This window comes from Saprolegnia parasitica, assembly GCF_000151545.1.
Source record: "Saprolegnia parasitica CBS 223.65 unplaced genomic scaffold supercont2.94, whole genome shotgun sequence".
Taxonomy (NCBI): Eukaryota; Oomycota; class Saprolegniomycetes; order Saprolegniales; family Saprolegniaceae; genus Saprolegnia; species Saprolegnia parasitica.
The window spans coordinates 22,685-34,547 of record NW_012156488.1 but is presented as its reverse complement, the minus strand read 5'-3'; the positions used below and the strand labels follow the sequence as shown (position 1 = coordinate 34,547).

The 11,863-nt window shown below is 55.3% G+C and overlaps 8 protein-coding genes across 8 annotated transcripts in view; 3 read left to right on the top strand and 5 right to left on the bottom strand.

The window, feature by feature from the left end:
- Positions 1 to 512, bottom strand: part of SPRG_22317 (hypothetical protein) — a gene marked incomplete at both ends in the record, with an annotated part of 2,051 nt that extends 1,539 nt beyond the window's left edge. Inside the window, one exon of the mRNA XM_012352242.1 lies at positions 7 to 512. Coding sequence (XP_012207632.1) covers positions 7 to 512 — 506 coding nt within the window. The remainder of the gene's footprint in view (positions 1 to 6) is intronic.
- Positions 513 to 1,590: 1,078 nt separating this feature from the next.
- Positions 1,591 to 2,394, top strand: SPRG_13012 (hypothetical protein; the record flags this gene model as incomplete). Its single annotated transcript, XM_012352208.1, has 6 exons — positions 1,591 to 1,635; positions 1,688 to 1,828; positions 1,877 to 1,885; positions 1,935 to 2,028; positions 2,073 to 2,154; positions 2,211 to 2,394. 6 exons carry the CDS (start codon positions 1,591 to 1,593, stop codon positions 2,392 to 2,394), a joined length of 555 nt encoding a protein of 184 aa, XP_012207598.1.
- A 365-nt stretch (positions 2,395 to 2,759) lies between these two features.
- On the bottom strand, positions 2,760 to 4,269 carry SPRG_13011 (hypothetical protein; the record flags this gene model as incomplete). Its single annotated transcript, XM_012352207.1, has 1 exon — positions 2,760 to 4,269. The coding sequence occupies exon 1, from the start codon at positions 4,245 to 4,247 to the stop codon at positions 2,760 to 2,762; it is 1,488 nt and encodes a 495-aa protein (XP_012207597.1). The 5' UTR covers positions 4,248 to 4,269.
- Positions 4,270 to 5,349: 1,080 nt separating this feature from the next.
- Positions 5,350 to 5,837, bottom strand: SPRG_13010 (hypothetical protein; the record flags this gene model as incomplete). The annotated part of the gene is made up of 2 exons (XM_012352206.1): positions 5,350 to 5,379; positions 5,412 to 5,837. The coding sequence occupies 2 exons, from the start codon at positions 5,835 to 5,837 to the stop codon at positions 5,350 to 5,352; spliced, it is 456 nt and encodes a 151-aa protein (XP_012207596.1).
- A 303-nt stretch (positions 5,838 to 6,140) lies between these two features.
- On the top strand, positions 6,141 to 7,033 carry SPRG_13009 (hypothetical protein; the record flags this gene model as incomplete). Its single annotated transcript, XM_012352205.1, has 2 exons — positions 6,141 to 6,811; positions 6,991 to 7,033. The coding sequence occupies 2 exons, from the start codon at positions 6,141 to 6,143 to the stop codon at positions 7,031 to 7,033; spliced, it is 714 nt and encodes a 237-aa protein (XP_012207595.1).
- Positions 7,034 to 7,292: 259 nt separating this feature from the next.
- Positions 7,293 to 8,033, top strand: SPRG_13008 (hypothetical protein; the record flags this gene model as incomplete). Its single annotated transcript, XM_012352204.1, has 2 exons — positions 7,293 to 7,947; positions 8,008 to 8,033. The coding sequence occupies 2 exons, from the start codon at positions 7,293 to 7,295 to the stop codon at positions 8,031 to 8,033; spliced, it is 681 nt and encodes a 226-aa protein (XP_012207594.1).
- A 465-nt stretch (positions 8,034 to 8,498) lies between these two features.
- Positions 8,499 to 8,892, bottom strand: SPRG_13007 (hypothetical protein; the record flags this gene model as incomplete). Its single annotated transcript, XM_012352203.1, has 2 exons — positions 8,499 to 8,732; positions 8,803 to 8,892. 2 exons carry the CDS (start codon positions 8,890 to 8,892, stop codon positions 8,580 to 8,582), a joined length of 243 nt encoding a protein of 80 aa, XP_012207593.1. The 3' UTR covers positions 8,499 to 8,579.
- Positions 8,893 to 11,098: 2,206 nt separating this feature from the next.
- On the bottom strand, positions 11,099 to 11,475 carry SPRG_13006 (hypothetical protein; the record flags this gene model as incomplete). Its single annotated transcript, XM_012352202.1, has 2 exons — positions 11,349 to 11,475; positions 11,099 to 11,293 (listed from the first exon to the last, which is right to left on the bottom strand). Exons 1-2 carry the CDS (start codon positions 11,451 to 11,453, stop codon positions 11,099 to 11,101), a joined length of 300 nt encoding a protein of 99 aa, XP_012207592.1. The 5' UTR covers positions 11,454 to 11,475.
- Between the last annotated feature and the right edge of the window lie 388 nt (positions 11,476 to 11,863).

Genomic DNA, 11,863 nt, shown 5'->3' with positions numbered 1-11,863 from the left:
GACCACGTGATGGCATCGCGCGCGCCTCGGACCGTGACGTCGCCGCCCGCGTGTTTGTCGATGGACGGCGCGAGCAGGAGCAGCGTGCCGAACGACGACTCGCTCGGGTTGCGCGCGAGCAGATGGCTCGTCGACGCGACGCCACTGCTCTCGAGCACGAGGTGCGACAGCTCGGCGCTGAACGCCGATCGAATGCCGAGGCGCTTCATGACGGCGTCCGTGATCGCGCCGAGCAGCGGCTCGTCCACGTCGTCACTGAACGTGGCTTGCGCCGATGGTACGACGACGCAGGCGCGGTCGTCGCCGTGGAAGAGCTCCATGAGCTCGTCGCGCTCGTCCGTGTAGAGCGGCCACGCGATCGGGCTCTCGAGGCCATCGACGTCGAGGCTTGGGACCTCGTCTCGCGGATGCAGCGTCTCGTACACGCAGTGGGCACCGGTCGTGCCCGCGAGGCTGTGCAGCGCCGACGCGTACGCGGCTGCGACGCCGTCGTCGGCCATGTTCAGCACCATTGTCGCGATGTGCCAATGATGGCCCGTGCCACGATGAGGCGCCAGCTGGTGTCGCAGCAATCGCAAAAGTGCGTGAAAAGACGGCGAAGTTTCTGTAAAATACGAAAATACGGTCGATTTAAAAAGCCGGCATTGATGAAAATACGGTATATTTGTGAAAAAACGGATTCGTTCGGTCGTTTCGAGGAAAAGACGGTACGTCTGCCGACACCAGCGCATCGCTCGCGTCGACGCGGTCAATCAACTTCAGAGAAGTTAATGCGAGACCGTAATTCATACCGTGGCTTTGGTGCGACTTGACCGTGCGTTGCTTGGCTGGCAGATGCGAGGCGGTGGGCCAAATACGAGACAAGGCGGGGCACGGTAACCCGTCCGCTGACGTAAGGGCGATGACCTTGGTGTTGGTGAACGCGTCGCAACAACGACGGGTACGAGCATGTCGAGGAAGAGCACATTGTCTATTCGTCGTACGAAGCACGAGGGCCTCCACAAGCGTACAGTACAGACGGGGTAAGGACGCGGGCGCACGGCGGGAGGTGCGATGGTGAAGCGACCGTCCTTTGACTGCACGACAACATGTGTCACAGTGCTTGTGCTGGGTACCACACAGATGTCGTACAGACGCGTACAGCCATGCACGAGTCTTTTGCTGCCTAGAAATTGCTGTGACCTGTTGCATTGCCGTCGACGACGACGACACGCAGTGCCCTTGCCGCCTACACGACCACAAGCAGCGATGGCACTGTTGGACGCATTGACGAAGAGCACACCGCTTTACATGAAAGTTTAGAAGGTGATCTAAAGAAACTGGTTGCTACGCTCGCACATGGGTGTATGTCGGTAGTGAAAAGTGGCTGCAATCTAGCCAACGCAGAATAAAAGTCGAGTTCTGCCGCTACGGCACCATCGTGTAGTTGGACACTGAACATTTTGTCTTCTCGAATCACTGTAATCGAAACACATTTTGCCACGACAACCGTACGAATAGGGCAGCGTTTTAGCTCGTCGACTAGCAATCGACAAAAATAGCAATAGCCGCTCGACAAGTGCAATTTTGCTCGTTCGTTCATAAGGTCGGATGTCGAGTCCTGTGCGTCGACACCACCCGCGTCCATCCCACGCCGTACGCCATCCTGTCGTACTCAAGTGTGGACATATTGTCTTTGCACGAGTAGACTGCAACGTGCGTCCATTGTTTTGCCTCGCCGGCGCTGCGCCCTTCGAGCCATGCGCTGCCGTACCTCAACGGCCTTCGCTCGTCGACAAGCAACCCCGATGTCTACTACTTGACTGCGCACGACGCCAGTCCGAGCGAGGTGCTACCTTATAAAATCGTTCCGTTGTTGAATGGTTCCTGGATGTAGGACCCCGAGGTGGACTCTGAAAGCCACCAAATGGATTGCGTCGATATGGTTTGAATAGAAGCACTATGCCGACCAGGCTCACTTGTGCCCAAAACACAACGTCCTCAAGCCCAAGCGCAACGTGATCGTCATGCCGAGCCTCGCCCACACGGGTAATCATCTCGTTGTTTTAGCAAACGATTAGAAAGTGAAGTAGGTATCTCGCTCGCGTCCGACCAGTCGGACCGCACCGAGTGGCGCGCTGACTTGCACGCGCTCACAAACGACTTGCATCGCACGTACTGTCGTCTACCTAGCGACGTCCTATGTATCGAAATGTGATCAATTTGGGTAGGTGGACACCAGCATCGATTGTGTGGAGCGAAGACGCGTTGCGCGTCGGCTTCTTCAAGGACGCGGCGCAGGTCAAGCCCAGCGTACACTCGGTGCTGCTGCAAGGACTCAAGCAGACGACGCCGACAGAGACACCCACACCCTGCGTGAGCCTCTCGTCGCCATACCGGCCCAAACACCTCTAGTCCTAGTGTCAAACAACAAACACGACCTAGTAGTTTAGTCGAATAGCTGTATACGAACGAAGGCTCTAGCATTCTAGTCGGTCCAACGACTGCATTCTTCTTGCAGGACGTGAAGATCGTTGCGCCGCAGGCTGGATTCAGGTCGTAGTAGGGCGGTGCGTGTACCGATGCCATGATCGTTCCCAGTCGAGACGTTGATACGCAACTACGTCCTCTCCTGTCGAACACTTGAACCTCTCGACTACCGCGCGGTTAAAGCATATCGTGTACAAATTCCAATCGTTTTTCAGCCAAATGGATTCAAAATGACACAAAATGTCCCACAAATCAAAAACGAGAGCAAACGTGGTGGACGAAAGACACGACTAGAGATGGACGACAATGTGGGGTGGTAATAGTAGGGAGTGCACGATCGACCGGCACGCGGTGCGGTCGGCGGCTAAGGACAGCGTCGACGAGAGATCCATCGTGAGAGGCCAGTTTTGTCTCCGAGCCGCGGCCTGCGCCATGTCGAGGATACCGCCACTGGAGAGCGGGTTCTTGTTGAGCGCAAGGAGGCGTAGCGACGCTGGACGCGCCTGCACCAGCGCGATCGCTCCCATCGAGCCAATGCGATTGCCGCCCACGTATAGCTGGCGAAGCGTGTGGCACATGGGCAAGGCGCCTGCAAGCGCCAGGGCCACCGTATCGCTCACGCCTTGACGCACGAGCCGCAAGGAGCAAAGAGACGTGCCGCGAGATAAGATACTTGCGAGCACCGCCGCGTCGTCGTCCATGAGGTCGTTGTCGTCGAGGCACAGTTGGTGTAGTCGTGGAACGACCTCTGTAACGAGGCTAAGCATGCAAGACGGCGTGAGATGCCACGACGTCAACGTGAGCGACCGCAGCCGGCTCAGTGCTGGCAATGCCTCGCAGACGACACGGTGCATGGGACCCAACATCGTCGAGCGTGACGCCGAGAGCGTCAGCGAGGACAGGCGCGGACACGTCACCAGCCGATGCGCCAGCTTGCACAAATTGTGTGTGTTACCAAACGCAAGGTGCAGCGAGCGTAGTGATGTCGGCCAAGGATGATCGAGGCGGCAGAGTTGCTGGGACAAGGACGTGGCCTCGAGGCGCAGAGAGCGCAGCCGTCGCAGAGACACGAGCGCCAGTAGGAGCTCATTCGTGCACATCAAAGGAACGCTGGCCGTGATGGTCAGTGCCGTCGCATCACCGCGCTCCAGCCATGTTGTGAGCGCCATCGTCGATGCAAACGGATCGCCCAATGCCATCTCCAGCTCGAGCTCGGTGGCCCGGGAGACGAGGACGGCGGCGAGGACGCTATGCATGCTTGCCGTTGAGCCAATGCGCACCCGGACCAGATGCGGCAGTGTTGGCAGCCACGTGCAAAGCTGCTCGACGTCGCGCGCCGAGAAGCTGCAGTCGAGCAGATGCACATCGTGTGCGAAGCAAAGGTCGATCGAGTTGATGCGCGGCGAAAGCGACGCTGCGATGGCCACGTGCTGCGGCAGTGCGATCGTGATGCGAACGCTCGTAGCAGGTCCGAGAGGGACGAGCCAGGCGTCGTCGAGGTCATGCAACGTCACGATCGGGTACAATACCATGCAGCGCGCAACGTTCTGTACGCGGTCCATGTGGTCGCGCAGGGACGCGAGGAGGCCGTTCGTCGTCGGCCAGAGGTGGCGGCGCGGTGTCGTGGCCGATAGCGCCAGCAGACTCGTGAGCGCGTCCGTCAAGAGGCACGGTGGCAGCGCAGTCAGGAGCGCGAAGAGGTCGTCGGCGTCGCTGAGGAAGGTCGCGATCGCTTGGACGACGTCGGGTGCGAGTCGTCGCTCGATCGTGGCCGCCATGGCCAGATGGCCTTTTTCGAAGAGTCCTGTGACATTCGATATTGCACTTGAGAGTGTGCGTCGATCCTCTCCAATTGAATAGTATCGAGCGGCACTTGATAGTTTGGGTTCGGTGCATGCGGGTAGACTTGCAGCTTCGTGAGCGTCTCGTCGACCGTGCCGGCCTAACGCTAGCGGCTTCCAGCTCCTCGATCGCAACACAACATCGTCCTAGAGTGTACGTATTTGTACATCGTATTGGAAGGCTTGCAACACCAAGCGCGGCACCCTGTTCTTCACCGAAATCTGCAGAAGATGCTATAAATGGTCTCCGTAGATGTGAGCAGAAAAATAGGGTGCTCCGATCGATCCCCGTGTCCAGATTGTGCGAACATGCCAATAAATAGCATAATTAGGGTCTTGCCAGCCTTGCACTCGCTCGACTCTTATCTGGCGGCTCCGAAGGAACCATACATGCATTTATTAGTAAACCCTGTCGACATTATTCATGCGAGTTTATCATCGATGCGGCAGGTGAACATGCTGTGGTCGACTCGACCGATGGGTCGCAACACGCAAGACCGATGAAACGGCTCGATTGATACTTCGTTGATACTATTCAAAAGACGCTCCACTGCCAAGTGGCGTCCAGTAAACGCAGGTGCTCAAGCAGCACTAGATAGCGTTGGGAGTCAATATAGCTGGGCTAATGGCCACGACCGACGCGGGCCCATTGCGCAGGTGCTCGCGGCCACAGAGCGGCTCCAGCTGGCAAGCCGGCTGGGTGCTGACGTTGTCATCGTCACCGCACAGGCGAGGCAGCGTCGTCGGAGCTTGGTTGCACGAAAGAGATATCTGTGGGACGAGCGTGGCATGTTTCTTCTGGTACGCTTTGCAGAATCGAGTGAGCTCGTTTGCGTTTGTCATTTCCATGTCTTTGCTTGGCGCGTGAAGCTTGAGGAGCGTAAAGAGAATGCGAGCAGTCCTGAGCACGCCCTCGACGAGGCGCGAGTCAAGACCTAGCATCGCAAGGGCCTTTTCAAGCACTATCTGCGTCGCCTCCACGTGCCCACACGTGTTTTGGAAGCGGCTGGACTGCACGGGCGTTGCATCGGCCGCGTCCTCAACCCTCGTCGATGGCGTACGTTCCATACTGCAGTCCTCAATCTCAAGAGGCGTGCGTACGATCGCTAGGTTGGTGCACGCGTCGACCTCGATATGGGACGACAGTGGCATCGACGTGTCGGCGTGTTGCTCTTGATGGCACTGGACGATGCACTCTCGCATGCCGCGGAGCGTCTCGAGGCTGTATTTGAAAGCCACGTCCGTGGCTTCAAAGGCGCCGGGCGCCTCCTGGAGGCAATCCACGAGCTTCCATCGGGCGTCGTCGTCGTCTCGATTGGCAATGAACGTGCACGTGCACGTGACGACACGTGCGCACCATTGTGCAGCTGTTGCGCTCGTCCGGAGGGCGCTGTCCAGCGCCAAGCAGTGCTTGTGCATCGTCGGCGCCGAGGTCGTGGTGGCGACGAAGGCGGTGACGGCGTTGTGGCACTCCATCCATTGCACGTTGTCGGAGGATGCGGTTGGCTTGGTCGCAAAGTTGCCCATGGGAGGGAGGGCGTTGGAAATGATTTGTGGCTCGATCCTGTCGATGTTGCACCAGGGTAGCATGCCCTTGATTCGATTGTATCCACAAGGCTTTGCCCTGAACGTTGAAAACATGCTACTTTGTATCAAGTGCCCGAAGGTCGATGTGAAACCATCACATCGACCACCGTTGATAAGATCCACTTGATACATATTGTGTATCAAGTGAATTTTATCAACGGTCCAGTCACAGCTGTTGATGGTTCCGCCACTATCAAGTCGCGGCATGGCTACGTGCCATCAATCACATTTCAATTGACGACCATGGGAATATTTTGGCCGAAACCGGCGATAGACGACGCGCGCTGTCGGGATGCGAGCGCCGCCTGCTGGGGCCCCTGCCAAGCCACTGTCCTCGCACTCCTAGAAGGGAAAAACGACTACCCAGGCACCGCACGCGAAGTCCTCGACCTCATTTACGAGCGCATGAACAGTGGACTCGACCAACACTTGACGTCCATGAAAGGCACCTTCAGCTGGTGCTGCGAGGCCGAATCCTACCTCGAGGTATACCTCACGACGCGTGACACGCAAGACACGGAGACTCTGCGCAACAATGTTGCTGTGCATCTCGAGAAGGCACCGGCCATGACCACGGCCTCGCTGAAGAGCATCGAAAACAGCCTGCTAGCCGTCAACGACGCCATCGGGCACCTCGCTGCGTTCCGCGTCGCCATCAACAACAACTTTGTCGTCCGCTCGCAGGACTGGCGCGCGCAGCGGAACAAGGTGATCCGCAAGCTTGACGCTGCCGAGACGTGCTTCCAAGCGACCAAGGAGGCACTCGAACGCGCTCGCAATGTCCTGAAGCGCGACTCACACCAAGTCAACGCCATTCAAACCTGCAGCCGAATTGTGCATAACTTTATCCGGCTCAACAACCGCAACGTGCCGCAACTCCAGGCGCAAAGCGAAATGCTTCTTGGGCTCTGCAGGTCGTATCAGGCTCGCCATCACGAGTATACTTCGTTCGTAATGCAATAAGTCCCCGTGCTCCAATATACCCTTCAATCCTTTCCTCCTGCTTCTTGCTGTCTCCAGGCCTTGCAACGACACCGTCATTCGTGAGTAGCACCAAGGGCACGAATATCCGGATATTTGATGCCATTTGTAGGGATTTCATTGGCATTGCATCCGTGCCCTGTAGTCTGTTTTAAGACAATATTGTAGCTTATTTCTGTTGACTCGTGATGGTCAAGGTTTTGTGAATCGAGCGTTGAAGACACGTCGTCAAGCGCCGAGCGTGATCGTTGGGTGCACCTAGCACCACTGAAAGAGCGAATGGCTGACGTGTCATGCATCGACTTGATATATTTTGCCCACTCGACACTTGAAGCTCGCTGATCGCACTTGATACAATCCAGCTGGTGCGGCAAGAACGCGGTCCGTGCTTCTTCATTTTACAAAACGCAGAGCATGGGAAACTACTTCACGACGCCGCCGCCGCCTCCACCTCCGGTCATTGCACGCTGGCGCGACGCAAAATCCGCCGGGTGGGGCAACTGCCGCGGGTCGATCCTCGCGCTCCTCGACGAAAAGTACCAGTATTCCCCCGAAGCGCTTGATTGCATCAATGCGATTTACACCCACATGGACCGCGCACTTGATCTCCACCAAGGCGCGACCCACGAGATGTACCAGTGGTGTGACCAGGTCGAAAGCTACATTGGTGGCTTTCTTCTGTGTGACGACCGTGCCGACGCCGCGAAGCTTCGGGACGCGATCCTCCCGCTCCTCGACGTGGCGGAAAAAACGATGAAGACCACAATTAAAAGCCTCGAGTCTGCCATTCTGGACGTCAATGCGGCCATTGGGTTGCTCATCCAATTCCGCGTCGCCATCAACAAGAGCTTTGCCCCCAACGCTGGGCGCCTCGTCGCACAGCGCAATGCGGCCACGCTCAGCCTCGATGCTGCCAACGCGTGCCTTGTGGCGACCAGGGACGCACTTGAGCGCGCCAGGGACGCTTTGAAGCGCGACATGGACCTCGCTAAAGCCATCGCCGCAACCTCAGGAGTGGTGCGCGTGTTTATCGGGATGGACACATTGGCGCTGTCGGACGTGCAGCAACGTTGTGAAAAGCTCACCACACACTGTCAGTCGTACAAAAGTTGGCACCGCGATTACATAGAGTACCTCTTGCAAGCAAGGGAATAAAACGAAGCGTGGTCCTCCTAGAATACACAATTGTACATTAATAATACACGACGCCTGCGTTTTTTCAGTGCTAGAGTTTTTATTATGGCATCTTTTGATGTAGAATGTCCATGTATTGCCGAAAGACACGCCTCGACGAAGCACTTTCTGGAGTTGATCGAGGCGGTTCCGACTCGAGCAAAACGGCGCTCAATCTATGCCAACAGGTGTTCTAGACGATGGCGACAACCGATTGACCAGCACCGCCAACAATAATGTTCTAGTACCCGTCTTGTATTTTAATACTTTGCTTCATCGACCTATCGGCGCGCGTGGAGACGGGGTCTTAAAGTGCCCGATTTTCAGGTCGGCTTAATAAAGAAGTAGCCACGTTTGCGGACAGTGCCCCTGAAAAGTGCAGAACTACTGTAGTACATTTATACCGATAGCGCGACCGAGCGGTTGAACGCGATCGTCTAGAAAACTATGGTTTCGAAATGTTTGAAAATAGTCATGAAAATGATGAAGTGTATGTAGAAGAGATGATGGAACGAGCGATCGAGAGGCCTACGAGAGCGGGCGAAGCGAGAGGGTGAAGAGTTGCTTGATGGTAATGTCCTTGCGGAACACGCGGATCACCGTCTTGTCGACTTTACTTTCCGTAATGACATGGCAGTGGGCGCGAAAGATGTCGTGGCACAGTAAAATGTTGAAAAACACCTACAAAAACAGCATTATTTGCTCTCCTTTTCGCCAAAAAAATATGCCAGAGTCATTTCTAGCTTCGTACCTTCATGATGTCGTCGGTTCGAAAGAGGAACCGGTTGTCGACGACGACCCATCCCGACGTCCAAATTCCGGACGGCGACGCGTACTTCATGCCTAGGAATGATTTGCATGTTGTCAAACAAGTCGCAACGTGAAAGGAGATGATGCTGTTGACCTTTGATGAAGAGGTAATTCTCGTGGTACGACATGAGACCATATTTATGGCGCAAGTATTCGCCCTAAAAACCCACTTTCATATGGCCAAATTTCGCAACAAGTGCAAGTACCGTGCTGCTCTCAAAGCATGTCGCGTTCTCTGTGCTACCCGACTTGCCAGTGGTCGCACCCGTGCCTCCCTACACGAATGGTACTCGAGATAATGAAATCGCAACAACATGAGAAAATTGTACCGTGTCGGCCGACATGGTCCCGCGCGTGTGCGCGGCTTCGACGAGGTGGTCTGTGAACCGCGCCGTGTAGAAGCGATTCATGGCGCAGTAGAGTGCAAATATGATGAGCGCTACATCCATGATGGTAAAGTCGTCTTTTTGATGCTATATCAATGCACGTACCGATGTACAACCACGTCATTTCGTTGAAGACAATGGTCGCGTTAAAGTCAAGCTTTTCGTGCCACATCCACATGTCGAGACCCGACGAGTCGGACGGCACGACGTTGAGCATTTGGTTTGCGACGAGCTCGTCGTTGGCCCCTACAGTGACGTTGTGCATCATGAAAACATTCCGAAAAACAAAAAAAGTACGGGTCAGAATAAAACCGAGGCTGGCCACGATAGCTTCGCGCTGCGAGTAGACAATCATGTACACGATCACTGGAATCTAGCAACGCACAGTTATAATTCGTTGGTGACACTGTCAAGACCACGCACCGCGGGGTTCACACGCAGCCGAAAGTTGGTTGCAATGAGCGCGGCGCCCGCGAGAAAGAGGCTCAAGCAGTCCGACTTGATGCAGTCGGTGAGGACATACATCGCAAGCAGATGGTTGCGCGCGTTGCCTTGGTTGTACGACCTGAAAAAGAGATTGGTCCATAAATCCAAGGGCACATAAATCCAAGAGTATATAAATCCAATGGGATTGATGTACTCTTGATAAATCGAGCCAAAAGTGGATATGTACCATTCTTGAAGCGCCCACCAGCCATCGATCCACCAGGCAAGGATCGTGAGGACGCCACGAAACCCAATGCCCGAGCCCACGGACGGTGAAATGTCGGGAATCCACCAGACGCCGGTTGCGGTATGAATATTTTTGGAAATGATGCACGCCATGATCTACAACAACATGTCCATTCTCAGTGAAACATAATCCAGCAACATTGAAGACGTGTACCGTGCTTGTAATGATCGTAAACGAGAGGAAACCGCTCACCAAGGCTTGGCCCCACGCCCACGAGTTTTTGATGCGCCCGACGCCTTCGTAGTTAAAGTAGTGAATCGGGTCGAGCGGGTTCGGCGACAATTGCCACACAAACGTATTGTAGTTGGCTTGTTCGTTCTGCGACCCGCGGTACATGCCACCATATCCCTAGCCCAGCCACGTTCGACCTCTGAATGTAAAAAAGGTTGGAAACCTGGAGGATCATTTCCAGCTCCGTCGAAAGCACGTAGGTGTTCCACGCTCCCGTGCTCGTGGTCGAGTTGATGTACACTTCGTCAAACGCTGCCGTGTTGAAGGGAAAACCCCGCGATGAAAACATGCGGTGAATCGCCACCTACTCACCCAATTTCAAAAATCAATTTTAAAAATCAATTTCAAAAAATCGAAAAAATCATACCTCGGACGACGAGAGGCCGGCCAAAGCGTCACCGGGAGGTATCGAGGGCGCAACTTGCAAGGACGCTACGGTCATGTTGGTGATGGTGACCGTGCCCGTCGGCATCGTGTCGCGCCGCGCCGGAATGTTGGCCATGATCGTCTGCAGCTGAAACGTCACAATCCACTTGAGGTGTCGCTCGAGCAAATACGCCTAGCATCAATGTATCAACTTGGTACTGTATACCTTGACAGATACCTTGAATGCCGTCGTGTCTTGGGCGAGGCGGCCTTCAAAAGAACAGTCGACGATAGCAATCGCGCTGTTGTCGGTCACACTGGCTGCCATGCCGTAGTCGACCATCATGTTTTCATCAAAAGCGACACGTGGGCCGGTGCGTAAATGCGCTCTGTCGTCGCATTGACGATCGTGGCGCAGGCGTTCGGCTGGAACCGCGTGGCCGTCGCGTCGGTCGATTCTTTCTCCAAGTAGGCCACGTGGTGCCCTGCATTGAGGAGCTAATGAAGCACATCGTGGGCCATCAAAAAATGATATAGAAAGTGCGTACGTTCGTGATGCGGTCCTGGACACTAGGGCCCGAGAGCGCCGCTTCGCGGAGCAAAAATGGCATGTTGAACGAGTGATAGCCGTACGACCGGGGCGTGTCGTAGCTTCCAAGCAGCGTCTCAATCGTGCGCACGACCCCCGTCGTGTTGACGACAAAGATGACGGTAATCTACATTTTCGGCATGAAACACGGAGTTAAGCTACAAAAGAAGATGACACCATACCGCCACGATGGCCGTGACGCTGTTGAAGATGTACAGGAACGCCTTGCGCTTGCGGCTTTGCGCCGCAGGTGCGACGACCCCGTTGACGCTCTCAGGTCCTTTCATGCCGCCAAAGATCAAGTTCTGCACTGTGGAGAAGTATTTCTGGCGCGCCTGGTAAGCGGTTTTAAAACGAGGCGATTGGACAGCCTATCGATTCAAAACTCCAGCCGCAAGGTGATAGAAATGGCCCAGATTGCACTTATGGCAGCGCGGGCCATTCAAACAGCGCGAGAGGCGGCAACCTTTGAGCGACCGATAGTGTTGACAGGGAACTTTTTATTGACTCTTGGTCCATAAGAGATGCACACCAAAATCACATAGTAAGCCCAAGAAACAAAATCTCTGTGTCGGTGCACGAGCTTTGGGGGCACTCTCGCAAAAGCACTACGAGTTCAATTTGTTGTGGCCAACTACAAGTACAAGTTGTCTGATTGAAGGGAATGGTCGCGATGCGAGCGTCGGACGCTGCGACG